This window comes from Apis laboriosa, unplaced genomic scaffold (genome assembly GCF_014066325.1).
Source record: "Apis laboriosa isolate Shangri-la unplaced genomic scaffold, ASM1406632v1 scaffold170_cov151, whole genome shotgun sequence".
NCBI classification, from domain to species: domain Eukaryota; kingdom Metazoa; phylum Arthropoda; class Insecta; order Hymenoptera; family Apidae; genus Apis; species Apis laboriosa.
Genome location: NW_025222134.1, coordinates 96,256 through 124,239, shown reverse-complemented (window position 1 = coordinate 124,239; position 27,984 = coordinate 96,256). Strand labels below are relative to the sequence as shown.

Below are 27,984 nucleotides of genomic sequence, written 5' to 3'. Positions count from 1 at the left end.
GATTAAAATCTTTAGAAAGAATCGAAAAAATATGAACAATCAACAAATTTATAGAATTACGAGTCAAATGCGAAGAAAGAAATATACGATACTTGTACACCGCGCAATACAAATTATCGACTTATCTTAATGGGTACCATCTACTTTTTTCATGTGTTCTAACATGATTGTATCTGACAAATTCCATATACCGATATATACCACGCACATTCAAGTCAAGTTACCGAACAAGTTATACGATATGATTCGATGTTCGTACGCCATTATCAATTTACATTATTTAAACTAATCATGATGTTAAGACCGGTTCGTTGGGCGCATCGTTTTTCTAGTCTTTGTTCCCTAAATGAAAGTGATCTGGGCGAGTATATGTAAATCGGATAAAAACGGGTCAAAAATGAAAACAAACTCGGGTAAATATGCTGTATAGTTAGATTACGTAGAAAGGAAAAGGATTAACGCGTTGACACGAGATAGGGGGAAAATTTTAGTACAAATTCAATAGCTTTATCGCTTAAGATGTGAAAAAGAACAAGAATAAAAGGTACTAAAAAAAATGATATGGCAATAAACACATAGTATGCAACATACGAATGCAGGGTTACAAATACACGATTAGGAAGTCGTTCGACGAATTAAGCGCTCGACGCCTCGGTACTAATATCGACGACATTTCGTATCCCGTGAATTACAATCCAAACCTTTCCTTCGAATTATATACGTATTATCCGAGATCATCCATGTTCGTTTGTATCTCATATATCTATACGCATTATTTTTTCCACTGCAAAGGTTTACGCGTCACCGATCTCTAGTATGCGAAAAGAGATCTGAGTTATCATCTATTATTTACTCAAAACAAATCGAATAAATTTCGAGAATGATAAAAAGTAGACTATAAGGCGTTGATCGATAGAAAATATAAAATATGACGATTTCGATCGCGATAAGTAGAGGTAATGTTTTTTAAGAAAAGAAAAAAAATCAATGCAAGTAAACGAGAGCGATTTTTATGTAAATTTTCTTGATAATTTTGTAAAAAGTCTTATTTAATCTTCTAATCTATCAATAAATTAAATAACAGTTTATAAATGAAATGAAATGATGTGTTATAATGCATGTACACATGTACATAAATATATATATATATATATATTTATATATATATATATATATATATATATATATATATATATATTGCCGGATACCCCATTATTTCCCGATTTTAAGAAAAAAAGTCATTTAAATTATTCAACAAAATAAAGTAATATATAAAACAAAATAGAATGGAAAATGGAAATATTCGTAGGTATATTCTTCTTTTTCCTTTCTGAATAAAATCAAACAAAATATTATAATATTAATCATTGAAAAAATTATTGGAAAATTCTGATAATATCAAATAGTTTGCAACTGTTGAAGACCTAAAATAATGTTTAATGTCCTTAATGATTTTTTATCGTTTATCCAAATAAATTCATTTTATAGAAATCTCCTTTTGGCTTATATTAAAAACATCGGAAAAATGGAACATTCGATACAAATGTAACGCAAATATTTCATGTAGTGCTAATTTTGCACATGCAGGTAAGTCTAATTTGCCGATAAGATATGTCGAATAAATAAAATTTCGAATAATCGTTGTATATTGGAACGAAAACAACGTGTTGGAAACCGAGAAATTACATATTGTTTATAAGTTGATTTAATCGCATTCATGGACGGAAGAATGCGGTTTTTATCATATATACCACTACGACTATATCTGGTGGTAAAGCAAAAAAACTCCACGATAAATATTATTATGAATGTATTTGAAATAAATGAATAAATGGAAACAAAACACGCTCCGTTACACCGCTTTATACAAATTTATTTTTTTTTTTTAAACATTATTCGTGTTATGATTCCGAAGATTCTTATCGACATATGCAAAAAAATCTTAAGAGCAAGTATATCGGCTTTACAAAGTTATATCTAATTTTAACCGACCAAAAATGTACCCCTCGCTCTCTCTCTCTCTTATACACACAGGCGCGCGCGTTCACGCGCGCACCCATCACCCTCACTCGCTCACCCCCCCCTCCCCGTCCAATATACCAGCTTTTGCTTTCTATTTCTGCTTTTCCTGTCCGAACCATAACGTCGACCATCTTCCGTTATACATTCTTAAAAAGTCGAAGTGTTTATCGGCCATTGAGTTTAATAAAGCACGAAAAATATAGTAGTCGCATCGTTGATCTCAAATACGATGATTTTATAAAATGAAAGGATCAAAATATATTATTCCTTTTCCAAATAAAAAAGGAAAAGTTAAAAGTATGAGGCAGATGCGAATATTTCAACGACGCCTGGGAGTTACCTTTTATTACAATTATTACTTCAATGTTTATTCCTTATTTTGTTATCAATAAAAATCGTTACATAGTAGTTTGGGTTGCTGCTTGACGCCAGCCGAATCGACAAGCAATCAGTTATAGTAATAATAGTAGCAATAATATTACAGTAATAATAAATGGTAGCAGTATCGTGTATTAAATGTATGTATGTCATGTATATGAGCGTGTGTATGTGTACGCGTGAACGCATCTGTATGACTGCGTGGGTATTTCTCGATATAACTCGTATAAGACTGCATTAATCGAATGAGAAACATTTACACGGTCAAAGGAATCTATTCTTTTAAATGCTTAATAGATCCAAATTTCAATGTTGCATTTTAATATATTTAATTTTCAACTAGTTCCACATTAATATTATCTTTGATAAAAAATTGTGCTAAGAAATATTGATCATTTAATAAGAAAGAAAAATAAAGATATAAGAATAAATGAAAATATGAAGATCGAACAATTTAATTATTAACTTCTGTTCCGTGTATAGTTCTTTCAACTTTTGCAATCATATATTTTGTGTTCTGTATGCATGTCACGCGCGCTCGAATGTCATATTTATATATTTATATTATCTTGGTGTATATCTTCGACTCTCGTTCCAGTTCTCATCCCCGTTCCTCTCTATTTCTTTCTCGATAAATGACATGTCTCTTGTCAGTTTGTTTTATTTTTCTTACACATAGCAATATTAAAGAGAGTAAATAGTTAAAAGGGTTGTATCGATCTGGGAGAGGGAGGTGGCCAGGATCGTATCAATCCACGCCTTTTCACCCTCTGCCGCACGTTTGCCCGCACCATCCGCACCGTCCTCCTTACCGTCACTATCTTATCGACGTAGTCGCTTTTACATATTTCTTTTTCTTGTTCTTTATCATCGATATTGTACCTCTATTGCGCTCTCCGACATACCTTTAGACAACCGCTCCTTGTTTCCGTTTCACGATTCTTGCTGTTCAATCTTTAAAAATCAATCCTTTCATGCTACCTCCCCTTTTCCCTTATTATTCTCATTCGCACGTTCTCTTTCTTACTCGATCATTCATTTTTTCTTTCACGCCCTTTCCATTTTTAGTTTCTATCCCTTTAAACTTTCTCTAACATACTTTCTCGCTTTCGTTCACTCTCTTTCTTTTTCTTTCATCCTTTTCATATTTCGCTCACTCTTTCTCTCCATTTCTATTATCCTTTCATTCGCTACAAAGACTGTAAATCTAACACGCAATAGTTTACTATTATTTATTATCATTATTTCTTATATTTAATGCATGCTTCTTGTGTATTTTTTCTCTCCATCGACGAATCGACACACGATCATTCGCAAATGAAAGATTGTTTATTTGATCTATTCCCAATCACTATCACTTTTTAAGTAAATATTTATTGTTTATATGGAGCTGTATAAATGTAAAACTGCATGTATTTTTAGTTTATATTTTTTTCATTTCTTTTTTTATTCTTTTTTTTTTATTCAATTGTAAAAAAGCATTTTTTTCTTTTTTCTTCATCGAAGTTTTTGGAATTCTGTCGTTAATATTGACATCTCGATTGTAAATACACATTGGAATAAAAATTCAAAACATAAGTGCTACTATCGAAACAAAAACAATGAAAAGACCGCACTTCATCGATTACAATTTGCGCGATCATTTTTCAAGTAAATGCCTATGAGTTTTTTCAAAAATTATTGCGCATATGTATGAGCGCTTGCGTCTGTTCCTCGAACGTCGACCAGCCGAATCGAAGAGGAGAGAACGACGACTGGAATATGATAGCTGTGTTGCTGGTGTTGTTGCTGATGTAGTTGCTTTTCATCGAATGTCGCGCGGCAAGCTTGCGGCAGTTCCGGCGCGACTCGTGCGGCATGACGCATTCCATTCGCTGTTCATTAAAATAATCGATCGTTTAATATTAATATTAGATATTTATGTTGGGTCCCAGAGGTTACTGAAACAAAAAAAAGAAAAAGAAAAAATGTGGGAAATACCTTACTGTTAATTTCCTTGTATAATATTTATTTACTTAATTGATATGAACAAAAAAAAAAAGCATTAAAAATTTAAAACTTTCTATATATATTTTTTATATTATTTTTTGTTAAGTCATTTTTCATTCAATTGTAAAATTTTACGTCTCATATTTGATTGCTATTTCTTATTTAATTATTTTTAAAAAATATTACGATATGAAAAAGTACATTTATGCTGTTCTTGCATTGTTCATTTTTTTTAATTAAAGAAGAAATATTTATCCGTAAGAAATATTTATACTTCGCAATATACACGCAATTCAAGAACGAGGGACAGCATAAGTCTATGATTAGTCATCATTGCAAACTGATACATCGAGCCAAAGTGGTTAACTAAAATTATGCGAAAATGACTTATGAACTTATACGTATATCTTTTTATTCGTGTGAAAAAAATTTGTGAATTTCATCGTTTGTTTATTTATTTTATGAAAATTTACATGGATTCATATTCAAAATTCTCTCATATAAATAATCTTTTATATTATAAGATTATAAAATCAAATATGGAACGTTTATGTATTCAAGCAAATTGACGTTATATAAACTCAAAACTTAAACTTGGGATTGCTTAACACATACTTTCAATTTTAATTCAATCTTTCTATTGAAAAGCATAAAATGCTACTTCTGTATGTTACACAATTATTAATCGGTGCCGCTACTTAATGCTTTAATTTATTTCGTCGCAATTATATCGTAGAAACTACTCTACAAATGTAATAAAAATTCAATGCTAAATACCATACTCAAATGATACATACGTATATACTAACCTAATAGCCGCAGGACACAAGGTAGTCCCCAAGTTTTTCAACGACCGATGCGGCTTGCTGTGGTTGTATAGGATCTTCGTAAAGAGAGACAACTACTGCTTGCGTCGTCTTCATGCAGTGGACGCCAACTTTTCCAAGTTTTGCCCTTATCACTCGATCCGTACCTGACAGGTAAATGTACCTGTTGCCGGCCAAGGTGACACCCGACGACGTCAAAATATCTTGTTCTTCAAATCCCTGGACCAATTTCGTCAACTCCTCTTTACTTACCTATACATACAAATCGTCATATGTTTGTTGACTTAATATAAATTGAAATAAATTAAATAAAATCAAAATTAGATAAAAATGATAGAAATTATTATGTTTATTATATTCAAACGCATTATTGTGTTTTATTCTCAGTTTTAATTTTATAATAATATTTTAACGAAAATTAATACAATTACCAATACACCAATAAAAATAAATAATATTAAATATTTTTATAATATATAATATAAAAATAATTTTACATATTTTTTTAGATTATATTGTAAGTTTTTATGGACTTCAATTTACTTTATATTTGTATTTAATTCATAACATTCATAGAAGTCCATTTTTTTATATCATACAAAGAAAGAGTTTAATATTATATATTATAATCATAAAAATACACAGATTAATTGTTTATTTGATTTATAATAGTATTTATAATATATTTAATTTAATTATATTAAAAATATATGTATATATATATATGCTCGATAAATAACTAGAAATATATCATGTTAGTAAAAATATTTATATTTATAATTATTTTTTATAATTTTTGTCTTATATTATTACAAGAAAAATTGTAATATACATTTAAATTGCAACTACTTTATAAATGATAGAATTTAACTTTACAACGTTATAAAAATTAATATTGATATTAAAAAACAATGCTGTGTTTTAATTTCATTTAAATAATTATATGATCTTTAATAAAATTCTGTTAACGAAAAAATAAGTATAACTGGAATATTTAAAAAACACAATCGAATATTTATCATACTTTAAGGATTCCTTCTTAATTATTTCGAATTAAATTAAATATATATATTTATACATACAAATTTATCAAAAAAATATTTAAATAAAATATAACTATTAGGAGAAAAAATATAATAATAATTGCTTATTTATTTCATTATAACGAGTATTTAATAAAATAACTTTTTTAAAATTTAAACTTAGAATAAAAATTTAAATATGGTCTTTGTTATCCAAAAATTTGTTATCATATATAAATTATTGTTATAATAATAATAATATTACAAATTCATTTCAAGATAAAAATAAACATTATTTTTTTTTCTTTTTTTTCATTTGTTTTATTTTCAAGTTTTTAATTAAGTCTAAATTTCTATTTATTTAATTATCTTATATTCTAATTATTAAAATTTATTAAGTGATATTATGTTTTCAAGATAATGTAATTCCAAATAAATAAAAGATTAAAATTAAAAGTAAAATGAAATAACAAGATTTTATTAGAAATTTGATCGGGTGCCAAAACGACCATTTCGCGATTTCAGGTACGGTACTGTGGGAGGTTGCTGCCCGGCCGGCATCGCCATTTTGGCATTCGTAACCGGAAAGTGTGTGTGCGCGTGCGAGGCCACGGTGCAGCTGGCGACCTTTATCTTTACATTTTACCGTCTCTCCGCATAGAACCTTTCTTTGAAATCAAGAAAGAACTGCTTTACCTTGTAACCGAACACGCTTCATTCTTGCATTGCTATTCTTTCCCCGCAACATTAAAGCGCTTGTTCACATTTGACAGAAATTTTGTCATTTGCGAATTATACATTTTCAAAATTTTTAATTTTGTTCATAATTCAAGATGGTTATTTGCAAGTATAGTAAAATCATGATTAATACAAATTATACAAATAATCTTAAAATTAAATAATATGTTATCAATTGATTAATAAAAATAAAAAAAAAAAGAATTCTTAAAAAAAAGATTTTATAATAGCGTTTATAATATATCTATCAAAATTCAAATAAACATTCAAGGAAAACTTTAATTATAAATTCCCTATATCTGTATCCACTTATTCAAACTTTCTCAATATTCTTAACTGACCTCTATCATTTCATTTCACTAACACGACTAATTCAAGGCTCTTAAATTTTACCGACATGATCATAAAAGCTTTTTTAAATGTAATGCAGATGGCGCATCGATCAGAATCAACTTTTCTAGAACTGTCCCTGATCCTTTTTTCTAATATTATAAATTTAGAATTTTAATGAGGAAAAAAATATAAAATATCAAAAACTTGATTATTTAAATAAATTTAATTGTTAAATATACTTAAATAATTAAAATAAAAAATAATTAAAAAATAATACTTGAAAATTTAAATTATATAAAATACAAATTTTCATACGACGTATGTCAATATGCGTAATAAAATCTTTATTTCATTTTTTACTTATTCAACAAATATTTTAAGGATAGGAAAAAAGAAAAGAAAGAAGATTGATGCATTGAACATACACGTAGGCGTTTCTACGTATATATATATATATATATATACGTATATATATATATATAGTCTTTTGATAACAGAGAATCGTTTCCGAAATGAGTCATGCTTTGTAACAAATATCAATGTTCAAATTTTCGTTAGTTCTCAGATATTCGCTACTGTGCATTATAACTAATGAAAAAATTTTAAGCATGAATCAGTTTCAACAAAAAATAGAAGCCACCACTGAGAATAAGAGCCACCATTTCTATGGGCGGCAGTGGCAACGTGCCCGGCAGGCAGCCATGTTAAACGTAGTCGAAAACCATTCAAGTTCGACCAGGCAAAATTTTCTGTAGTAAAAATTGCCACACCCTAACTTGTCAGATTCCTTTTTTAAATATATCAAGTGAATTTTTTTTTCAAAATTTTTAGACAAATATATCCATTTACTTATTCTATTACTAATTTTTTCAATCGATTCAGTAATATTACCATCTACGATGGCCGGCTCTTTGCTGCAGACATATTTGGGCGGTGGACAAAATTCTGGAGATGTTCAAAAATGTCAATTATTGCAGATTATATAATGATAAATTTCAACTATATCCCACAACTTAATTTGGACTATTAAACGATCTAACCGGCGTCGCTAACACGAGGGAACAATCATGCCGGGTCAACACGCGGAACTTAAACGATTTTTGCTATTTATTAAACACATGAGAATGTGTATTTCTTTGTTTTGGAAGAACTAATTGTCTTAATGATTACGCAGTATTATTATTTATGATAAAATTACTATTATATATATTCTATATATATGTGTATATATATATATATATATTCATATATATATATATATATATGTTATTTTGCAAAATTCACTTCAGTTCCAATAAAATATATTAAAACTTGTACGTACTTAACCAACACGCATAAAATTCTATTACGAATAAATACATACATTACATATTAATATATCATATACTAGATATATCCAATTCTACGCGATTGGAGTCTGAATAAATAGAAAATATTCGATACTTGTTGTGAATAATACTTAAAGGAAAATCAAAAGAAATAAAAAATACCAAATACAAGCTACTGCTATTATATATCTAAATTTCTTCAAGATATATTCAGTGCGTACTTTCCCTCTTGTCGCCTAGCTAATAATAAGCTTGCGAGACATTAGTCGAATAATATACTCACTTCGAAGCCTTCAGACTTTGCCCAAAGATTGCCATCGTGTCCTGCAATCGCAGCTTTGGTAACACACCGAGACGCGAGCAGCTGCTTGTCAACGTAATCCTGCCAGCTCATTTTTTAACACAAGCGGCTCAATTCAATCGTTCACCACGCCACTAAAGACACTACCCGTCACCGACTGACTCTTCTCACGACTACCTATATGCGCTGAACGCCGGCCACACTTCTCTCTTGCCCCTCCTCTCGTCTCTTCGTGGTTTGTAGCGACCCCTCTTGGCCCCTCCAGACTCGCGGGTGCCGATGATCGTATTTCCCCCACTCTTGATGACCGGCCGGTAATTGACTACACAGTTATGCCAACTTATAGATTTTGCAATCAATATGTTAAAAACCAGAATGAGTTTTTTCTTATTTTGATGAAAATTATATATTATATTCATATCTTTTTTTCTCTTTTTAAATCTAACATTAAATGATACAATTTTTATTTAATATTTTTATTGTTTTATAAAAATTTTATTTTTTATTCCTTTATATCTTTATACGATATATATATATATATCGATTTCAAATGTTAATTTAACATATTTTTAATTTTTTTTATATTGAAATTAATACTTTTTAATTAATAAAACAATAATCAAAATGACTATTATTTAATTTATTAATAATATTCATTCGTTCTTTACCATTTTGTTTAATCATTTTTTTATTTTATACAGAACAAAGAACATTATAGCGACATCTTTCTTTAAAAATATATATACATAGGTTCATGATATATATATATATATATCATGTATACTTAATATATGCATATACAGTTTTACTTTGTAAAAAACATTATACACGTGTTTTGCTTATTTAATTTTTAATTAATTTTAAACATGATTAATTAATTTTAAATATGAATAATAAATTTGATAGATTTTAGCTATTAAATCTCTTTTCAAAATGCAAGTATCTTGTCCAAACAATGTAAAAATATATAACTTAAGTGCTGGGAAATCTCTTCCAGAGGTAAATCTTTTTATTTTCATTTTTTTAAATATATCATTATTATATATTAAATATAACTACATATTAATTTCTATCATTTCATCATTTAATTTTTTTCAGTGGTTATCTGAACGAAAAAGACGTGCTTTATTAAAGAAAAATATTGGTAAGTTTCATAAATATTTTATCAGGTATAATAAATAATATATAAATATATTATAAATATTTTATTAAATGTAATAAATATGATAATATGATAAAATATAATTATACATATAATCATAATATTATAATAGATATACGACGTCGAATTGAACTTATTCAAGATTTTGATATGCCTGGTATTAGTACTTCTATCAAAATTACAAATGATGGACAATATATTTTAGCAACAGGTATATATAAACCACGTGTTAAATGCTTTGATGTAAAGAATCTATCTTTAAAGTTTGAAAGATGTTTTGATTCGGAAGCTATTGCTTTTGAAATATTATCAGATGATTATAGTAAAGTATGTATTTACATTATATATATATTATATATAGTATTATATTTTCATAATTAAATATAATATTATTTTTTTATTTTTAGTTAATATTTTTATGTTGCGATAGAAGCATTCAATTTCATGTTGCTCATGGAAAATATTACATACTTAGAGTACCTCGTTTTGGAAGAGATATGAAATATCATTATCCATCTTGTGATATTTTTGTTGTAGGAGATAGGTTTGGTGCATAATATTTTGAGTTATAATTTTTAATTAAAATTGTAATTATTGAAAATATATTTCATTAATTTGCAATATGTATATGTTACAGTAACGAAATTTACAGAATAAATCTTGAAAGAGGACAATTTTTACAATCTTTTTTAACAGAGGCATCATCATTAAATAAATGTGAAATAAATCCTATACATCATCTTCTTGTTATTGGAACAGAAGATGGAACAATAGAAGCATGGGATCCTCGTGCTAGAAATAAAGTTGGTATTTTGGATTGTGCTTTGCATTGCATTAATCAAGATAATAAGTAAGATATATATTATATCAATAATTTTATAGTATTTTTAAATATAGTTTTTATAACAATATTTGTTTTATAATAACAAAATTTTTATTCTATTATTATTTAGATTAGAAAAAATTCCTGCAATTACTAGTTTAAAATTTCAAGGAAGTTTAACATTTGGAGTGGGCACATCAACTGGACAAGTATTATTATATGACATTCGTTCAAACAAACCATTTTTAGTAAAAGATCATATGTATGGTTTACCTATTAAAAATATTGAATTCCATAAGAAAATGGATATAGTTTATTCTATGGATAGTTCCATAGTAAAAATGTGGGAAAAAAATAGTGTAAATAAAATTTGTGATTTAATGTGTGATAAAGAAAACAATACATAACAATAGTATTTATTTTTAAATATTAAAATAATATTTTAGGGTAAATTATATACATCTATAGAAGCACAACATGATTTTAATGATATGTGTATTATACCAAATACAGGAATGCTTTTAATTGCTAATGAACATACAAAAATACAAACATTCTATGTTCCATCTCTTGGTCCAGCTCCCTCATGGTGTAGTTTTCTGGATAATCTTACAGAAGAACTAGAAGAATTAAATTATGAAATAATCTATGATGATTATAAATTTATAACTGAGAAAGATTTGGATGAATTAGGTCTTTCACATTTAAAAGGCACCAATCTTCTTAGAGCTTACATGCATGGTTATTTTATAGATATGCGATTATATAGAAAAGCAAGAGACGTAATGAAACCATTTGAATTTGAACAATATAAAAAGAAGAAAATACAACAAAAAATAGAAGAAACTTGCAGTAGTAGAGTACAGGTATTGAATACTTTATTACTTTATAATATAATTTATGTGATATTTTTAATATACATTTATATTAAATATATTATATTATTTATAGATTCAAAAAATACCAATTGTAAATAAAGAACTTGCATTAAAATTAATGGATAATGAAACAAATGAGAAAAAAAAAAGAAAAAGTTCTTCTAATCTTCTAACAGATGAACGTTTTAAAGAATTGTTTATTAATCCAGATTTTCAAGTAGATAAAACTTCAGAAGAGTACTTATTATTAAATCCTGTCATTTCACAACTCAGTAAGAGTAAAGCAAAGAAGCTAAAGGCCAAAGAAGCTGAAAAAGAAATAGAAGAAAGAATAGAAATTGATGATGTGGAAAACGAACACTATGGTTATATGAATATAGATATATTTATTATATATATATATATATATTACATATTGTTCCGTTTTTTAAATTTAAATTATTTATTTTTGAAAATCTACAAGATTGAATAATACTAAAAATATTTTAAATAGAAAGAATAGAATAGAATAATTTCAAAGAATAATGATTAACTCTTTTTTATTTTAGAGAACAATATTTTTTATTTTATTTTAAAGAACTATAATCTATATTTGCATATCGATTAATATAAGAAATTATATGATATTATTTGAAAAAACAATTAATCTTTATATATTCTCTATGTTTAATATAAAATTATATTAAATGTATACTATTTGAAATCATTTAATTTTCACTTGAAACAATATATTAGCAACTTTGATAGATATGAAATCTAGATTAAATATTAGAAAACTGATTTGAATGAAATAGAAATAACATTTAATTAATTTAATAAAAAAATTTATATTTTTAGATAATAGTTCAGATGAAAGTTTTATCCATGATGATAGTAGTTCAGAAGATGAAAAATTATGGGTTAAAGAAGTGAAAAATCAATACCGATTGATAAAGAAGAATGAAAAACGAATACAAGAAAATAATGATGAATATGTTGAGAATGAACCTCAACTTTATGAAATTAAAGAAAATGTAGAATTCAAAGATGCAAAACCTATAGCAAAAAAGCAAAACAAGTATGTATATTTATTATTTATTATATATATGTATATATGTGATTAAAAATAAATAAATATCTAACATAATCTAATATCTAAATATCTAATATAAACTTCTGAATTTTTTTTATTATTGTTATCATTATTATTCTTTTTTTAGGACTACTTTAGGAGAAAGATTGAAAAATCATGAAAATAATGATATTAAAATTTCTGCTTCTCGTGGAAACAGAGAAATAACTTTTATTAGTGAAAAGGTATATATACATGTACACATACTTTGAAAACATATATATATATCTATTTTTATATCTGTGTTTATTTATAGAATAAACAAACAAAACGAAGAAAGTTACATGTGGAGAGGCATGGAGAAGGATATAAACATCTATTAAGACCAGCAGGAATTTTGAAAAGGATGAAACGTTAATATTTATTGTAATTATTTTATTAAATATTAAATAATTATTTTTTTTTAAATAAAAATATCTTTATCTTATTATCATTGTTATTTTGAAGAACAACTCTTATATTCCTTAGTGTCATCCTGTACTAGAAGTTAGTTATAGATTGAATAAAATAATTTATTTTGACGCGATGTATGTAGATATCTTGACAGAGGTGAAGTGTCATCTCAAAAGAGTGATATAATGAAATTCTTACATTAGGGTGAATCATACGAAATAGTGATACAAATGTTTTCTTTTCAAGTTCAAAAGTATCGTATCCGTTTGTCAAGAAAAATGACATTAGTAAGTTTTATATCATATTTAATTTAATTCTTTTTTTTTATTAATTACATATATAGATTATCACATAATATGATAAATATAATATGATATCCCGATTTTATCGTATGTACTATTAAATTTTAATTTATAAAATTAACACTTAATTTGTTTAAAGAGTTTAAATTAATTTATATTTATTTAAAGAGAAATCCAAAATGATTATTTTTATTTATTATAATTTATTATATAATAAGTATTGCTTATTTTAATTTGTCTACATTTACATTTAAATCGTTAATTCTCTAAATCTATCTATAATTTAATTATTTATTTTATTTCCAATTTTAATAGATTATAAAATCTACATTTAAAAAAAATATAATTATGTTGTTATTTTAAACTTTTTTTTTTCTAATAATTATAAATGATTTAATAATTTTCTAATATTGTAAAATCAAATATATTAAAATCAAAGCAAATATATATATTAAATATATTAAAATAACAAAATTATTTTGTGTTTTAATTATATTCTAATTGTTATTCTTTATAGGCAAGTTCACATAATGAATCAAAGAATGGAAAAGATCCTCCTCAACAAAATCATGAAGAAACAGTGCAAGAATCTACACCATCTGGATTATCAGATTTACAAATGCAAAGTACAGAAGTAAGATTTAATACTTCTCACTTTAGTATATAAATATATATAAATATAAATATATAAATATGTATATAAGTTATAATTTTTATCTCTTAATAGGTTGGTGAAATCACAGAAATGCCAAATTTTGAAATATTAAACACATCTGCAGTACTTCATTATTGTAAACACAAAATATTAAAACCATATTTGACATTATTAGGAATAATGGGTTTAAAACCAATGAGTAGTGATGATTCACAACGATGCTCTTGTTATTGTATTTTTGCAAATCTTCATACTTTGCAGGTCACAATATTTATGTGCATTGGATATATTTTACAATATATGGCATGTTTTAGGTAATAATATCTAATATAGTATTTTTAATATGATTTTTATTAAGTATTTAAGTAATTAATTTTTCAGGAGAGATAGAGGCTTTTGTTATAAAACAATGCCTTTGAAATTTCAAATGACATCCATCAATAAGCAACATTCAGAAAAAGTTATTTGCTATGGAAATGTTATATTTAGTTATCTAGTTCCCAGTATTTTACATTTAATTGCATACTTATATACTATATATCTATTTCGAATTAAAGAAAATGAACAATTACAAAATTTAATGGAAAGAGCATTTCTTTTATCATCTAATCCTGCAAATCGTGGAAATCAGAGAAAACTTGTATGGATACTGTGGTTATTTATAGCATTGAGTCTTGTATGGATAATTATGGCATTAATTACAGTAAATGTCTTAATAGCCCAAGAAAGCATTATATTTCAATGGTTAGAATACAGGTAATTTTCTATATAAAATTTTTGCTTAATAAAATATAATAATTAAAATTTATTTTTTTTTCATTTTTAAACTATATTTAATTTCATATTTTGAAACATTTCATTTAAAGTAATTATTTTCATATTGTTAAAATTATTTATATTTCTTCCAAATTTATTTTATGGGTAGTCCAAATCAAGTAAAAATAATATTGAAGATACTTTTAATTGTCTGTACATTATGGCATGATATGGTTCAAGGAACAATTATTACAAGCTATTGTTTGCAAGGGCAACTTTTACTAGCACATTTATATTTTCTTCGTGGAAAATTACTTTATCATACTTTATCTCCTATTGATTGGATGAGGGTTTGTATATCTACCTTTATAAATAATTATTTTAGTTTATAATTGATAAAAAAAAAATAAATTAAAATTAAAAAATTAAAAACAAAGAGAAGAATAAGAAAAAGAAGAATACAATTCAGGTCTGCATTTACTTTACAGGAAATTAGTGAATTTAAAAAATTATTGAAATATTTCAATGATGAATTAGGATTAGCAGTATGTATTTATACAATTGTAAATTTATCATGGGCAGCCACTAGTATTGTTTGGTTGCTTCAGTATGATAATAGCGATATGCCAAATAATCATGTCACTTGGATTGGTATAATAAATGTAATTCTTTGGATTTTAATATCAATAGCTCCCTTTATTCAGGTATGTTTATCTGTAAAAAATACGATCAAAATAAATACTTGATATTATTCAAAAATTCGAAAATTCAAAATAAAGAAAAAATATTTGAACTTCTTTTATTTTTTTAATAGGCAGCTCGTTTAACTGCTGCTTGTTCTATGATTCAAAGTATCGGACACGAAGTACGAATTAGACCATTCGTATATCAAAGCACTCCGGGTGAAGACCTTGATACTATACTTTTGTATACATCGTCATTGAAAATGTGCGCCAAACTCTTCAGAGTACCAATTACGGGTAGATACCTTTGTCTTCTCCTAACTATAGGCAGTATCTTGATCCTTACATTAGGACAATGTCAATTTTTTTAATTATTTTTTATATTTTGATAAATCTAATTATACCAAATATTTTTTTGCATATTTTTCATTTTATATATATATATATATGTAATTGATATTTTAAATCAGAGTAACATTTATATCTTCATTATCTAGAAATTTCAAAATTATAATTCATATTAAAATTAATTTAAATTAATCATTATTTACATTCAAAGAGAAAACTTATATTAAAAGAAAAGTTAACATTGAATTATTAACTTTTTATTAAATTCTACATATAATTGAATATGTATATTTATTATAATAAATATATCTAATTTATTTTCAATCTTTTTTGATTTTATTTTTATTTAATAAATATTATCATTAAATTAATGTATATCATATCTTTTTTGTTTTTGTTAATGAGCATTAAGCCAATAGTATATTTGTATGAAATCAATTGTCATTGGTTAATACATTGAGAATTTGCTAAGTATTATCGTGCTGTTGCGTCTGATAAAACTAATAAGGAAAAATTTGTTTCCGAAATTTTTTCATTTCGTATATGTAAATTTATTTCAGTTTATTATATATAAAAATCATGGATTTACTAGGATCTATTCTTAATTCAATGGATAAACCTCCTACAATTAGTGACAGACAAAAGGCTTTAATGAAAAGTTAGTTAAAATAATTAACCTATATTATAATTGATCAATTAATTATTTTGATATTTATAAAATAATTTTTATTACATAGAGCAAAAAGAAGAGTATCAAAAGCATCAAAAAGCAGAAGCTGAAAGATTAAAAGTTTTCCGAGAAAAGGTTTAAATTTTGCGTCTTAATTTCTATTAAATGAGGTTATACGTGTACTATTTCTTTTATGTTGATTCAGGTAGAAGAGAAAATTAATAAATTTCTTCAAGATGACAATGCAAAGGAATACAAATTTCCACCAATGGATCAAATTTATAGGAGTATAATGTATATAAAAAAAACAATCATTTCAGTTATCAATAATATAATATCTTGATGTTTTATTATATTATAGACATGATGTTGCTGAAGTAGCAAATATATGGGCATATTCATTTGGTGAAGAAGGCATTGACCGTCATATTGTGATTTTTAAAAGGGAACATGCTCCATCTGAAGATCAGTTAAATGCACTTCGTAGAGGAGAAGAATGGAACGAAGAAATAGCAAAAAGATTAATAGAGGAGAGAGAAAGGCGAGCCAAAGAAGAGGAGGAGGCTGCTACTAAACCCAAAAAACGAAAAGATAATTTTGTACCAAATAGTTATTATAAAGATAAATATCAACATTTAATTGGAAAGGAAGCTGCTCTAGAAGCAGCTAGAAAAACAGAAGCTAATAGTAGTTATGGTTGTGGTAAATAAACAATTGTTATTAGATATATATATATATATCTCTGTTAAATATATTTAGTTATTAATTAAAATTTATTCTAGTTCCTAGTGAAAATAAAAAAGATCAAAGAAGTATAGAACAAACATTAGCAGATATACGAGCTAAGAAAAGAAAATTGGAAATGAGTATCAAGGAGTCAAATCATCAAGATGAAAGTACAAAATAAAATAAATAATGTCCAAAATTATGTAAAATATTTAACTTATTTAATTTCTAACTTGTAAATATTTCAGATTAATGATATGACATAAAATTAAATGTTTAAATGCAAAATTATTCATATTTTACTGATTATAACACATGAACTTATTTATTTTATGTATGTATTAATATTATGTGCCTGTGATAGAAACAGAAAAATATTGAAATGCAATATATGTATTTATTAAAAAATTCAAATTAACTTATATATATACAGTATAATACAAATAGCACATTGTGAAACATTCTATTACTTCCTTTGCAAACAGTTTTTTATATTTCTATGTATGTGTATATTTATATTTTGTTTTAAATATTTATTTTAATATAAATTTTAAATATATTCTGTGGTAGAATACTTAGGTACAGAAGTCCTAGGAGCAGGTTTTGGTTTACTTGGAGACGAATCAAATACAATTTGCTCTTTTAAAGCTAACAATTTCTTAAAAACTTGATTTGTTGTTGATTTATACAATTCTAATCCCCGCATAATTAAAATATCTCGGATATATGAAGCATTATCATGCACCAATTGTTTCTAAAGAAACATTAAAGAAATAAATATTTATTTAAATATGGTTATGAAAAAACATAATATAAAAAAAAAGGCAATTAATTACCTCTTGCTTTAATCTTGGATTTGTAAGTGATACTATTATATGTTGCACTTGAATTCGCATAACTGATATTAAAACTGAATCTATTATTGCCATTAATTCAGGTGTAGCAACGCTAAGACAATCTTCTAGTAGACTTACATAAATTTTTGAAAAAGTTAAAGTATTATCAGTTAATGCAATCCAACAATCATTTGTTATATAAGATGATGGAACAGTTATTCCAAAATCATCAAATTCTAATAGAAATTTTTGAATATTTTTGTAACTTTCTAAATTAGTTGGCCGCCACGTATCTTTTGCTATATATTCTTTCACAGTATCAATGTATTTTTCACCCGTATCTTGTATAGCTTTTGCTAATGGGGATCTGAGTTGACCATCCAATTGATAACGAAAATCCATTCCTAATTGCATTAACTATAAGATAAAATGTATAATACAGATATACAAAATTATATTTTTTGAAAATATATTATTATGATTTATAAAAAATTGTTATTTTAATAATAATATATATAAAATAAAAATTAATATTAATGCCGTATCATTACCGTACCTGATCGCAGTGACTTCGAACACAAACAATACATTCTACTAAAGTGCTTAGAGACACTTGTGGAATAAAAAGTTGCTTAGTTAAATGTGTTGTTAAATATTTTACTTCTTGACTACACCAAAGTACCAAACCTAATTATATATATAAAATGGAGAAAATTAAAAAAAACGATTTGATTTCAAATCATAACATTCATTCATGATTTTTTTATTTGTAACTTACCAGATGAACAATTTGTTGACTGTGGGAAAAGTTTTAAGAATTCTTTTGTGATTTCAACGATATTACTAAAAGCAATTGCACTAAGTTGCTTTACATAAGGTGCAATAGTTCCTTCTTTTTTAACTCGTTTTAAACGTGCTTTTAACATAGCACTACATAGCCGCAAATATAATTGACAGGCTTGAGCATTTCTATTTAATTGTATCAATAGTTTTACTACGCGACGCGCACTTCTTAAACCACCACCTTGCAAAGATTTCGCTTCTGCACTTAATTCAAGTTCTTTTGTTAAAACTTCAATTAATGATTTTCCTCTATCATTTACCTTTAACTGGATTTCTAATAAAAGTGGTGTTATTTGTACATCTTTTAAATAAGTTTTTGCTTTTTCTAAAAGACTATAAGCTTCCTCAAAATGACGTTGTGCTATGCAAGAATCTAAATCTTCTGCCACTTCTAATATCCATTCTGGTGGTGGTTCATGATATTCTGTATCTTCATCATCTATACCTATAAAAGAATAACTAAGAAAATGAATGAAATTTAATTTAATTTAATTATACAAATTTTATTGAATTATCGTTCATACCGAGAGTGTTCGAATCGAGTGACATCGATCGAGAAGGCATCGTTATTTTCTCTTCTTTTGAACATTTATTATTTTCGGATGTCTTATTTGGATTATCTTCAATCAATTTCATTCTTTTTGCTTGTTCACATTTATCTAACCATTCTTTCTAAAAAATATATTATAATTTATATCTTTTCATAATCAATTTTTTTCAAAATATTTTTTATGAATATTATTTATTTTGAATATACTAACTTTACTTGTTGCAGTTGCACATTGAAATACCCTAGTATCAGAGAATGCTAAAAGTTTGAATGCTAATTTTACTGTTCCAAGATCTCTGACATTAACAATTGCCAAACTTTCAAGATTATAAACAGCTTGCATTTTATATTTTGGTGGTCCTCTTCTATTTCCATTTGCTAACCAAGAAGCAATCATTAGAATATCAGTAAATAAATATGCATGAACTCTTTTTAATGGAGTCCCCTCTAATGGATCTAATTCTAACAAAGATCCTTCATGTAAACATATACGACCAGGTATTTCTGCTAAACTCTATGAAATTAAAAGACAATTATTATGAATATTTTTCATTTATTATTATTGATTTACAAATCTAGAAAAATGACAATTTAATAACTTACCATAGCACCTTCTACATTTTCAAGTAATTGCATTAATTTTTGTTTTTGTTCTTCTTCTTTAGTAGTAGAATTATTAATATTTTCTAATTGGGATTCAGATAAATCTTCAAAAGTAACACCAGTAGTTCTGGTAGATCCTAATGTACTTAACAATGAACGTTGTTCACTGAGTAATTGAGATAACTGGTACATTTCACTTTCTAAATGTGAAATTTCCTTGGCAGTTTCTATAAATTGCATATAGTTTTGATAAACATTACGTTTTAATTGTGCAGAAGTATTATTTGCAAGTTCTTGAATTTTAGCTCTTTGTTGTCTTAATTCATCTGCTCCAACACATTGTGCGCTAAGTTCTTTTACAACTATAAGCAAAACAAATGTTATTTTATGTTTTATAAATTCTAAAGTTTTATAAACAAAAATTTATAAGTATTTACCTACATTTTTCAGGATTAAAATCTTCAGTTGCAAAAACTTTTGCTAAACTGTTAGCCATTATAAAAATATTTGCTATGACCTAAATAAATTCATTTATATATTAATAAAAAAGATTAAATCAATTCTTTATTATGTTCAATTTCCTTTTATAAGCAATATTCGTATAAATATTTATTAATTGTAATCATTCAAATACGTTTATTCTAATGCAATCATATGCATATAATGAATTTGATATATCTCACAAATGACAACAAAAATATTATTCTTAATGTCATGTAGTATATAGTCTTGAAACTTTGTATAGTAACAATTACTAGATGAAAAAATATATCGATGATATTATAGAATGAAAATTTCAAATTGTTATATTTTATTTATTATAGTTTCTTCCGTAATTATATTAATCATATAAATTTTTTTTAAAATATTCTATAATATTTAATGTAAATAATATAATATTTCTAAAAAAATTTCATTTTGAGAATTTCTAAATATAATAAATTTTATTTTTTTTTTTTAATGATAATTTCTTTTAATAACTTCCTTTTATATTTAATATTATTGATTTAATATAAAAATTTATATTTGTTTATGAAAAGAGATATAATAGATCGCATAATTATTAGTCTTATTTTATGAAAAAATATAATTAAAAGAAAAGATATATATAATTTTAATTTATTTTATTAAAATAATATATACGTTGAATATTTCTTATAACAATATATTATTATAATAATTATTATTTTGAGCTTTAATATCAAAGTTGTATAACCTATATATGTATTATTTATGTCGAAAACATAAATAATTTAATCTAAACAATTTTTACGGATAAATAATTAAAAGAAAGGTATGTACTTAATAAATTTTGTTTATAAAAATTGTTTTTAATTTTAATAATCAAAATATTTATTATATAAATATTTTAGAGAATGAAATATTATTGGAAGCAATGAATATACAAAAAATGATACCAATTAATTCTAAAGATTCAGACGTGAAAGACAGCGATAGCAGAGGCACAATTAAAGTTATAGATCGCCCAACATTTATACTGAAAACCAGAGAAGGTGAAAACAGAGCTGTGTCTCCAAATCAACGTAATGGTGGTAACAAGTACTTACAAATAATTTCTTGCATAAAAAAAATTTAAACTATATTTGAACTTTTAAATTATAATATCATTAAATTACAGAAAAGAAGGTGATGCATCTTCCAATGTTTCATCAAAAATACAAGATCGTGAGTATTTTCTTTTTATTTTAAATTTTAAATATCAATTTTTAATACAATGATATTAATAGATTTATAATTTGTAGCTATTCGTACTGTATTACCAACTTGTCTTGAAATGACAAGTTGTGTAAAATTTATGGATGAAAATATGCAACTTTGTGAATATCCTCTTGAATTCTTGTATGATCAACAAGATTTTTTAGTTGTAGGATGTTTAGGAGCTCAAGGTGTAGGAAAATCAACTATAATGTCTCTTTTAACATGTAACATTGCGTCAGTATTATTTCAAAAACTTTAAGCAAATATTATATTTTTAAAGAAAATCATTTCTGTTTCATTTTTTTATTATTATAGGACTGGTATTTTTCCAATTCAAGATACATCACATCATGAAAGTGGTGCAAATTGTACTATTGGTATTGACTTTTTTGTAACAAAAAATCGGGTAATATATTTAGATACACAACCTATATTGTCTGGATCTACAATAGATTATTCAACAAGTTATGATCAAAAAAAGCCTACAACAGATTTTATAAATATAGAAACTAATTTAGAGTTACAATCTTCACAGTTTGCAGCATTTCTTTTTTCAGTTTGTCATGTTATTATATTTGTACAAGATTGGTTCGTAGATCCAAATTTAGTTAGGTATAATGAGCATAATTTTATAATAATACTTTGTTATAAATTTTTGTGAGAATTAAAACTTATTATATTTCATAGATTTTTACAAACTGCAGAAATGTTAAAACCATCTTCAACTAGTAATATGGACCAAGATTATGTTGAATATTATCCACACATTGTATTTTTACATAATAAAGCTGAATTACAAGATTTCACTCCTCATAATATAGAAAAAGTAAAGGTAATATATAATACATATAGTTTTAATATGTTTTTAAAACATGTAGTTTTTATATTAAAAATAATAATAAATGATTAATTTGAAAAGTTACACTGATGTTTATTTATTTATACTTGCAGGAATTTTATACTAAATTATTCTCCAGTTCTAGATTACAAATTCATAGTGGTTTGGATATGAGTAATCATTCTATGGAGGCAGGATTAAATTTGTTTTTTATACCTCGTATTACAAATGAAGGTACAGTATTTCATTATTCTATTTATTTTACTTTCACTCAAACATTGAAAATGTTTTAAAGCTTGTCTTGATTAAATTTTTTTTTTTAATTGTAGAAGAATTTACAATGCGTCAAAACGGGAAAAAACTAATAGAAAAGCTAAAAACAAAAATACATGGTGTTAACAGAAATTCAATGACACCATCTACTTTAACAGAAAAAAATTGGTAAGTGCAATAAATTAAAAAAATTAATTTTTCTTCATTGTATGTTATAATGATATAACATACAATCATAATAATCGCTTTATAATTGAATTATCTAGGTACCATTACGTTTCAAAAGTAATGGAAGCGATTAAAAAAAGTCATCTTTCTTCTGAGTATGGAAGATTAATGCCATAATTTCTAATAATAATATATATGTATTATACACTATTTCTGCAAAAAAATATACGTACATTATGTATCAAATAATTTTAGGTATTCTATATAAAAAAATCATAATGTTTTGTTACTTATTTAAATTCACAATAAGATTTTAAAATCATAGAAATATGAAAGCTGGCATTTTTGAAAGTTATGTATATGTTATGTATAAGTAATAATATGTAATGAATAAATCAAAGAAAAATTAAAGTGATATATTGTTGCAATTATTTTAAATTTGCTAAAATGAAAACAATTATCTCTTATTTGTTGTCAATGAATCGATTAAATACATCAATACAAAATTATAAACTTTTACGAGTAATCTTCTTGTTCACTATCGACTTGTTGCATTGAAGCCATTTGTGCAACTGCTTGTAATTGTTGCCATTGCTGTTGTTCTGCTACTGCTTGTTCTTCTCTTGCCTTTGCAAATAATTCTTGCTGCTGTCTAAGAAGTTCTTCTTCTGGAATTCCCAAATTTTCTAATCTAGTGCTTTGACGTCTTCGTTTAGCTGCGACAGCCTTGCAATCTCGCAAAACTGCCTCCGCTTCAGCACTATAATCTCCAAATCCAAGTTTTTCGAGTGCTTGAAGAACATGTTCAGCATTTATAGTTTTCTTCTGTTGTTGATTACAAATTTCATTTGCTTCAGAAGAAAGTAAGTGAATAAATTCTGTACAACAATTTAATATTAATTCTCGGGATTCATTCGCTACACGTACATGTGGTAAAATTTCCTTGATCATTTTATTGATCGATGCACGAGGTAAAGTTAATTCATCGTCTTCGGTTGGTGATATAGTAGCCGAGGCCATATTTTTCTGCAATATTCAAAAAAAATTATTTATTTATTTAATTATTATTTATTTTATTTATTTTTTTGATAAAAAATTTATAAGCTATTAATTATTTTTAATTCTTATTATTTTTTTTGATTTCTTTAATTTTTATCGAATTATTCAATTTATCATAATTATATTATATTATATATTATACAATATATTAACTATTTATTATATTAACTATTATTGTAATTCATAAAAAAAAGAAAAAAAAATTTACATATTTCAACTCAATTCAAAATTCTATTTTTTTCTTTCATATTTTGATATATTTTTGAAAATTTATTTTTTTCAATATATATTTTAAATAATTCGAACTGTTAATATATACATATCTCTAATTTTAAATATTAAAAGCTTATCATTTTATCATATACTTGAAAATTTTATATACTCTTTCTAAGAAAAATATTATCAGATAAAGAGTTTACGGATAATATATGTTTGTTTCGTTTTGTAAAAATAGCGAAAATTTTATATATTATTTTATATCATTTGATTTTATGATTGAATATAGAGCAATAGTGTAATTATTTATTATCAAATCTGTTATAATTAGAAAATGAAATGTTAGTAAGAATTCAATTTATATTGATATATGGTATACTCATTTTGTTCTACTTATGTGATGGAAAATATGTAACAAGCACGAGCGAATATGTTGGTACTGTGCGGAATTTAAGCGTGGAAGTTTTAAAAGATCCAAAATATATAGAAAAACGAGATGCATATAAATTTTTAAAATTGAATATATCTTGGTTACCACCAAGTACTTTTAGGCAACCTTCTTCTTATAGGTAAATATTCATTAATGAATATAAGAGAAAATTTAATCAATTTATTGCTAATTTATTTTGTACTATATTTGTATATGATAGTATTATAATCACAGGCATACCATCAATAGAAGAAAAAACAAGCATCATAAAATGTTCAGAAGGATCACTTTTTTATATATTAAAACAAGAACAAGACAAAAAATTTAATGTATTATTACCTGAATACAGTAACTTAGATGATATACCAGATCTATATATAAAACCTGATTGTTCTTACAAAGTACAAGTTCTTGCTAATCCAAGAACAAAATATATGATAGATATTCCTGAAGTAAGTTACTGATACACAATGATAAATATGTATATATTATATTTATGTATATATTCTATAAAATTAATAAAAAATTTTTAAATTCTATAGGTTTTATATACAGTTCCTAAATGCATAAATAATTCATGTAATTGTATCAATGCTAAAAAAACACTACCAATTCCAAAAGTAAATATATCTCAAAGAGGAAATCAAATGGTTATAAATTGGAGTACAACTTTTAATACATCCAATATTCAATTTTATATAATCAAGTATATTTAAAAGTTAAAAAAACTTTAAATATAATTGATATTTGATTTTATTCAACATTTATATATTATTTCATAGGATAGGTATTCCTCTTTTCATATCAAGGAAAGGGTTACCTGTTTATAATATAACAAAAATAGGACAGGTACCTGTAAATAAAACTATGTTTTTATATGATTTAAAAATTAACAATCAAAATATACAAGTTAAAAATGGTTATAAAATAATAGTTAGTGCTGTCAATAATTATGGATGTTTTGGACCAGAAGGAACTTTTATTATATATTTCATATCATCAAATATTAAAATTGTAAATTACAATCATAATTATTATATAATTCGTAATTATTAACAATATCGTAAATTATTAACAAAAATTATATAATATAAAATAATGTGTAATAATAAAATATTTTTCATTATTTTTTCAAATTATATTTTTCAGTGGTTTATATTGATTGGAGTAATAATCAGTTGTATTCTAATTGGAATTTTAAGTTTTATATTATATCATAATTATAATTTTTTTATGATGAAGCAAAAAGTATGTACAATTTCAAAATGCAAATGGACAGAAACAATACTTCAGCATAATATTTTGTATATCAAACATGAATCTAAAGTAAAAAGATAATTTTATGTGTATTATGAATAACTATTATATTATACAATTTATATTAATTAAAATGATTTTTAGGAAAAACATATAGAAGAGACAAATAAGTTAAAAGAATCATTTGAAAGTGTAAAATTAATACGTAAATTGGGTATTGGACAATTTGGAAAAGTATATCTTGGTCGTTTGAATGATAAAAATAATAGTTTAGTTGCAGTAAAAATGTCTCAACAAATAGATCTATCTATTGATTCTGAAACACGTCAACAATTTATTCAAGAAATTGAAATAATGATAATAGCTGGAAATCATCCTCATTTAGTAAGCCTCATAGGTTATTGCATTAAACCTAATAATCCTATATGCATTTTGCTTGAATATATGAAAGGTGGAGATTTATTAACTTACTTACATAATCAACAAAAAAGCAATCAACAAAATAAAAAAATCATTTATCATGATCAAAATATTTTACAAGATTTATGTGAAGCTTATGTTTCAAAAAGTAAATGATTTATTAAATTATAAATTTATTTACTATAAATTTAAAAATTTTAATATAATCTTAATTTTTAGCTTTATATACTAATATATGTTCCACTATATTAAACAAAACAAATAGTTATAGATCTAAACAATATGTAAATATTACTAAAAATTATAAAGAAAAAGCAAAAAATGAAAATGAAAGTTGGATTGGTAAAATGGAAGGACATCAATTTTTAAAATTTGCTAAGGAAATTGCTATGGGTATGGAACATTTGGAAGCTAAAGGAATTACTCATCGAGATCTTGCAGCAAGAAATATTCTCCTTACTGAAGATTTAACTGTGAAGGTAATCTAATACTTAATATTATATGAAATTTTTTTTTAAAGATGAAAAGTTTTAACAAAATCTAATAATAATATTTAGATTTCTGATTTTGGGCTTTCAAGAAATGGTGTATATGTAATAAAAAATACAGAAGAAAAAACACATCATCTTCCAATAAGATGGATGTCTCCTGAAGCTTTATATAATAGAGCTTTCTCTTCAAAAAGTGACGTATGGTCTTTTGGGATAGTACTTTGGGAAATTAGTACATTAGGTGGTTTTCCTTATTCTAATATACAAGATGATCATTTATTACATTATATTGTTCATAAAAATGGTCGTTTGGAACAACCAGATAATGTTCCTTCAAGTATTTATAAGTTAATGCATTCTTGTTGGACTACAGAACCTCAGAACAGACCAAATTTTACACAACTGCTTTCTAAATTACAAATTTTAATTGCATCTTTAGATAATACTTTTTTGACAATATCTAATCCTTGTTATGCATTATCACTTTCAGATAAAACTTTTATTCAAAATAATTTCGATTGCATTTATTCGTTAAAAAACATTTAAAAGAAGAGATTTATTTTAAAAAACAAAAAATATATGTTTAAATATAAAAAAGGTTAAGAAAAATCACATGGATATCAATGTAAATCGAATTTTCAAACAGGATATTAATAAATAAATATTTATGAATTTAAAAAAATGATTTCAATAATATATAAGATTTCGATAAAATAATATAAATTGTATTATTTGATATTGTCAAAATATTAAATTAAGTTACATACATACCAAGAGTAAAGAAATAAATCAAATATAATAAAAATAACTGCGTGGTTAAAAGATATATTTTTCAC

The 27,984-nt window shown here is 24.9% G+C and overlaps 8 protein-coding genes across 18 annotated transcripts; 5 read left to right on the top strand and 3 right to left on the bottom strand.

Moving 5' to 3' along the window:
- Positions 1–1,793: 1,793 nt before the first annotated feature.
- Positions 1,794–9,115, bottom strand: LOC122711480 (profilin). Of its 2 annotated transcripts, none has more exons than XM_043930285.1 (3): positions 8,921–9,115; positions 5,187–5,468; positions 1,794–4,340 (listed from the first exon to the last, which is right to left on the bottom strand). In XM_043930285.1, exons 1-2 carry the CDS (start codon positions 9,029–9,031, stop codon positions 5,199–5,201), a joined length of 381 nt encoding a protein of 126 aa, XP_043786220.1. In that variant the 5' UTR covers positions 9,032–9,115; the 3' UTR covers positions 1,794–4,340; positions 5,187–5,198. The 2 variants fall into 2 exon arrangements, with proteins under 2 accessions (XP_043786220.1, XP_043786219.1); XM_043930284.1 differs by having other exon boundaries at positions 5,199–5,468; positions 8,921–9,114.
- A 643-nt stretch (positions 9,116–9,758) lies between these two features.
- On the top strand, positions 9,759–13,336 carry LOC122711551 (nucleolar protein 10). Its single transcript, XM_043930436.1, has 11 exons — positions 9,759–9,937; positions 10,037–10,082; positions 10,213–10,427; positions 10,508–10,644; positions 10,738–10,950; positions 11,054–11,282; positions 11,370–11,789; positions 11,875–12,166; positions 12,639–12,858; positions 13,001–13,097; positions 13,169–13,336. The coding sequence occupies exons 1-11, from the start codon at positions 9,872–9,874 to the stop codon at positions 13,268–13,270; spliced, it is 2,037 nt and encodes a 678-aa protein (XP_043786371.1). The 5' UTR covers positions 9,759–9,871; the 3' UTR covers positions 13,271–13,336.
- On the top strand, positions 13,182–17,222 carry LOC122711484. Of its 5 annotated transcripts, none has more exons than XR_006346105.1 (9): positions 13,469–13,592; positions 14,125–14,241; positions 14,335–14,576; positions 14,644–15,018; positions 15,188–15,368; positions 15,507–15,722; positions 15,833–15,998; positions 16,925–17,013; positions 17,081–17,222. XR_006346105.1 is itself a non-coding variant. In XM_043930290.1 (8 exons), exons 2-8 carry the CDS (start codon positions 13,584–13,586, stop codon positions 16,070–16,072), a joined length of 1,380 nt encoding a protein of 459 aa, XP_043786225.1. In that variant the 5' UTR covers positions 13,182–13,278; positions 13,552–13,583; the 3' UTR covers positions 16,073–16,148. The 5 variants fall into 5 exon arrangements, 3 of the variants coding, with proteins under 3 accessions (XP_043786225.1, XP_043786227.1, XP_043786224.1); XR_006346106.1 differs by lacking the exons at positions 16,925–17,013; positions 17,081–17,222 and adding exons at positions 16,610–16,707; positions 16,787–16,846; XM_043930290.1 differs by lacking the exons at positions 16,925–17,013; positions 17,081–17,222 and adding an exon at positions 13,182–13,278 and having other exon boundaries at positions 13,552–13,592; positions 15,833–16,148.
- On the top strand, positions 16,988–17,626 carry LOC122711523 (sperm-associated antigen 7 homolog). The gene is made up of 4 exons (XM_043930358.1): positions 16,988–17,013; positions 17,081–17,318; positions 17,367–17,421; positions 17,523–17,626. The coding sequence occupies exons 1-4, from the start codon at positions 16,988–16,990 to the stop codon at positions 17,624–17,626; spliced, it is 423 nt and encodes a 140-aa protein (XP_043786293.1).
- Positions 17,627–17,822: 196 nt separating this feature from the next.
- Positions 17,823–20,932, bottom strand: LOC122711458 (exocyst complex component 8). 2 transcript variants are annotated; one of them, XM_043930258.1, is made up of 8 exons: positions 20,719–20,932; positions 20,278–20,639; positions 19,886–20,188; positions 19,649–19,796; positions 19,060–19,569; positions 18,838–18,968; positions 18,282–18,698; positions 17,823–18,199 (listed from the first exon to the last, which is right to left on the bottom strand). In XM_043930258.1, the coding sequence occupies exons 1-8, from the start codon at positions 20,771–20,773 to the stop codon at positions 17,996–17,998; spliced, it is 2,130 nt and encodes a 709-aa protein (XP_043786193.1). In that variant the 5' UTR covers positions 20,774–20,932; the 3' UTR covers positions 17,823–17,995. The 2 variants fall into 2 exon arrangements, with proteins under 2 accessions (XP_043786193.1, XP_043786194.1); XM_043930259.1 differs by having other exon boundaries at positions 20,715–20,931.
- A 518-nt stretch (positions 20,933–21,450) lies between these two features.
- On the top strand, positions 21,451–23,574 carry LOC122711431 (protein SMG9). Of its 3 annotated transcripts, none has more exons than XM_043930216.1 (9): positions 21,451–21,571; positions 21,651–21,837; positions 21,917–21,963; positions 22,161–22,230; positions 22,312–22,608; positions 22,684–22,828; positions 22,948–23,068; positions 23,164–23,275; positions 23,374–23,574. In XM_043930216.1, exons 2-9 carry the CDS (start codon positions 21,674–21,676, stop codon positions 23,450–23,452), a joined length of 1,035 nt encoding a protein of 344 aa, XP_043786151.1. In that variant the 5' UTR covers positions 21,451–21,571; positions 21,651–21,673; the 3' UTR covers positions 23,453–23,574. The 3 variants fall into 3 exon arrangements, with proteins under 3 accessions (XP_043786151.1, XP_043786149.1, XP_043786148.1); XM_043930214.1 differs by having other exon boundaries at positions 22,152–22,230; XM_043930213.1 differs by having other exon boundaries at positions 22,041–22,230.
- A 38-nt stretch (positions 23,575–23,612) lies between these two features.
- LOC122711415 (protein Dr1) lies at positions 23,613–27,980 on the bottom strand. 3 transcript variants are annotated; one of them, XM_043930174.1, is made up of 2 exons: positions 27,920–27,980; positions 23,613–24,301 (listed from the first exon to the last, which is right to left on the bottom strand). In XM_043930174.1, the coding sequence occupies exon 2, from the start codon at positions 24,293–24,295 to the stop codon at positions 23,792–23,794; it is 504 nt and encodes a 167-aa protein (XP_043786109.1). In that variant the 5' UTR covers positions 24,296–24,301; positions 27,920–27,980; the 3' UTR covers positions 23,613–23,791. The 3 variants fall into 3 exon arrangements, with proteins under 3 accessions (XP_043786109.1, XP_043786110.1, XP_043786111.1); XM_043930175.1 differs by lacking the exon at positions 27,920–27,980 and adding an exon at positions 25,320–25,411; XM_043930176.1 differs by lacking the exon at positions 27,920–27,980 and adding an exon at positions 24,543–24,600.
- Positions 24,749–27,883, top strand: LOC122711414 (mast/stem cell growth factor receptor Kit-like). Its single transcript, XM_043930173.1, has 8 exons — positions 24,749–25,119; positions 25,201–25,432; positions 25,523–25,686; positions 25,763–25,994; positions 26,130–26,306; positions 26,382–26,805; positions 26,877–27,136; positions 27,215–27,883. The coding sequence occupies exons 1-8, from the start codon at positions 24,890–24,892 to the stop codon at positions 27,692–27,694; spliced, it is 2,199 nt and encodes a 732-aa protein (XP_043786108.1). The 5' UTR covers positions 24,749–24,889; the 3' UTR covers positions 27,695–27,883.
- Positions 27,981–27,984: the final 4 nt, after the last annotated feature.

Coding starts and splice junctions, on each gene's coding strand:
- LOC122711480 (XM_043930285.1), bottom strand. CDS start 9,031: ATGAGCTGGCAGGATTACGTTGACAAGCAGCTGCTCGCGTCTCGGTGT. Junction 5,469..8,920: donor CAAAGTCTGAAGGCTTCGAA/GTGAGTATATTA, acceptor TTGTATGTATAG/GTAAGTAAAGAGGAGTTGAC.
- LOC122711551 (XM_043930436.1), top strand. CDS start 9,872: ATGCAAGTATCTTGTCCAAACAATGTAAAAATATATAACTTAAGTGCT. Junction 11,790..11,874: donor CTTGCAGTAGTAGAGTACAG/GTATTGAATACT, acceptor TATTATTTATAG/ATTCAAAAAATACCAATTGT. Junction 13,098..13,168: donor TAACTTTTATTAGTGAAAAG/GTATATATACAT, acceptor GTTTATTTATAG/AATAAACAAACAAAACGAAG.
- LOC122711484 (XM_043930289.1), top strand. CDS start 13,536: ATGTTTTCTTTTCAAGTTCAAAAGTATCGTATCCGTTTGTCAAGAAAA. Junction 14,577..14,643: donor CAATATATGGCATGTTTTAG/GTAATAATATCT, acceptor TTAATTTTTCAG/GAGAGATAGAGGCTTTTGTT. Junction 15,019..15,187: donor TTTCAATGGTTAGAATACAG/GTAATTTTCTAT, acceptor TTTTATGGGTAG/TCCAAATCAAGTAAAAATAA.
- LOC122711523 (XM_043930358.1), top strand. CDS start 16,988: ATGGATCAAATTTATAGGAGTATAAT. Junction 17,319..17,366: donor AAAAACGAAAAGATAATTTT/GTACCAAATAGT, acceptor TTAATTGGAAAG/GAAGCTGCTCTAGAAGCAGC. Junction 17,422..17,522: donor TAATAGTAGTTATGGTTGTG/GTAAATAAACAA, acceptor AAAATAAAAAAG/ATCAAAGAAGTATAGAACAA.
- LOC122711458 (XM_043930258.1), bottom strand. CDS start 20,773: ATGGCTAACAGTTTAGCAAAAGTTTTTGCAACTGAAGATTTTAATCCT. Junction 20,189..20,277: donor AAAATGTAGAAGGTGCTATG/GTAAGTTATTAA, acceptor TTAATTTCATAG/AGTTTAGCAGAAATACCTGG. Junction 18,969..19,059: donor GTCAACAAATTGTTCATCTG/GTAAGTTACAAA, acceptor ATATATAATTAG/GTTTGGTACTTTGGTGTAGT.
- LOC122711431 (XM_043930213.1), top strand. CDS start 21,674: ATGAATATACAAAAAATGATACCAATTAATTCTAAAGATTCAGACGTG. Junction 21,838..21,916: donor CAACGTAATGGTGGTAACAA/GTACTTACAAAT, acceptor ATTAAATTACAG/AAAAGAAGGTGATGCATCTT. Junction 22,829..22,947: donor ATAATATAGAAAAAGTAAAG/GTAATATATAAT, acceptor TTATACTTGCAG/GAATTTTATACTAAATTATT.
- LOC122711415 (XM_043930174.1), bottom strand. CDS start 24,295: ATGGCCTCGGCTACTATATCACCAACCGAAGACGATGAATTAACTTTA.
- LOC122711414 (XM_043930173.1), top strand. CDS start 24,890: ATGTTAGTAAGAATTCAATTTATATTGATATATGGTATACTCATTTTG. Junction 25,433..25,522: donor ATATGATAGATATTCCTGAA/GTAAGTTACTGA, acceptor TAAATTCTATAG/GTTTTATATACAGTTCCTAA. Junction 27,137..27,214: donor CTGAAGATTTAACTGTGAAG/GTAATCTAATAC, acceptor AATAATATTTAG/ATTTCTGATTTTGGGCTTTC.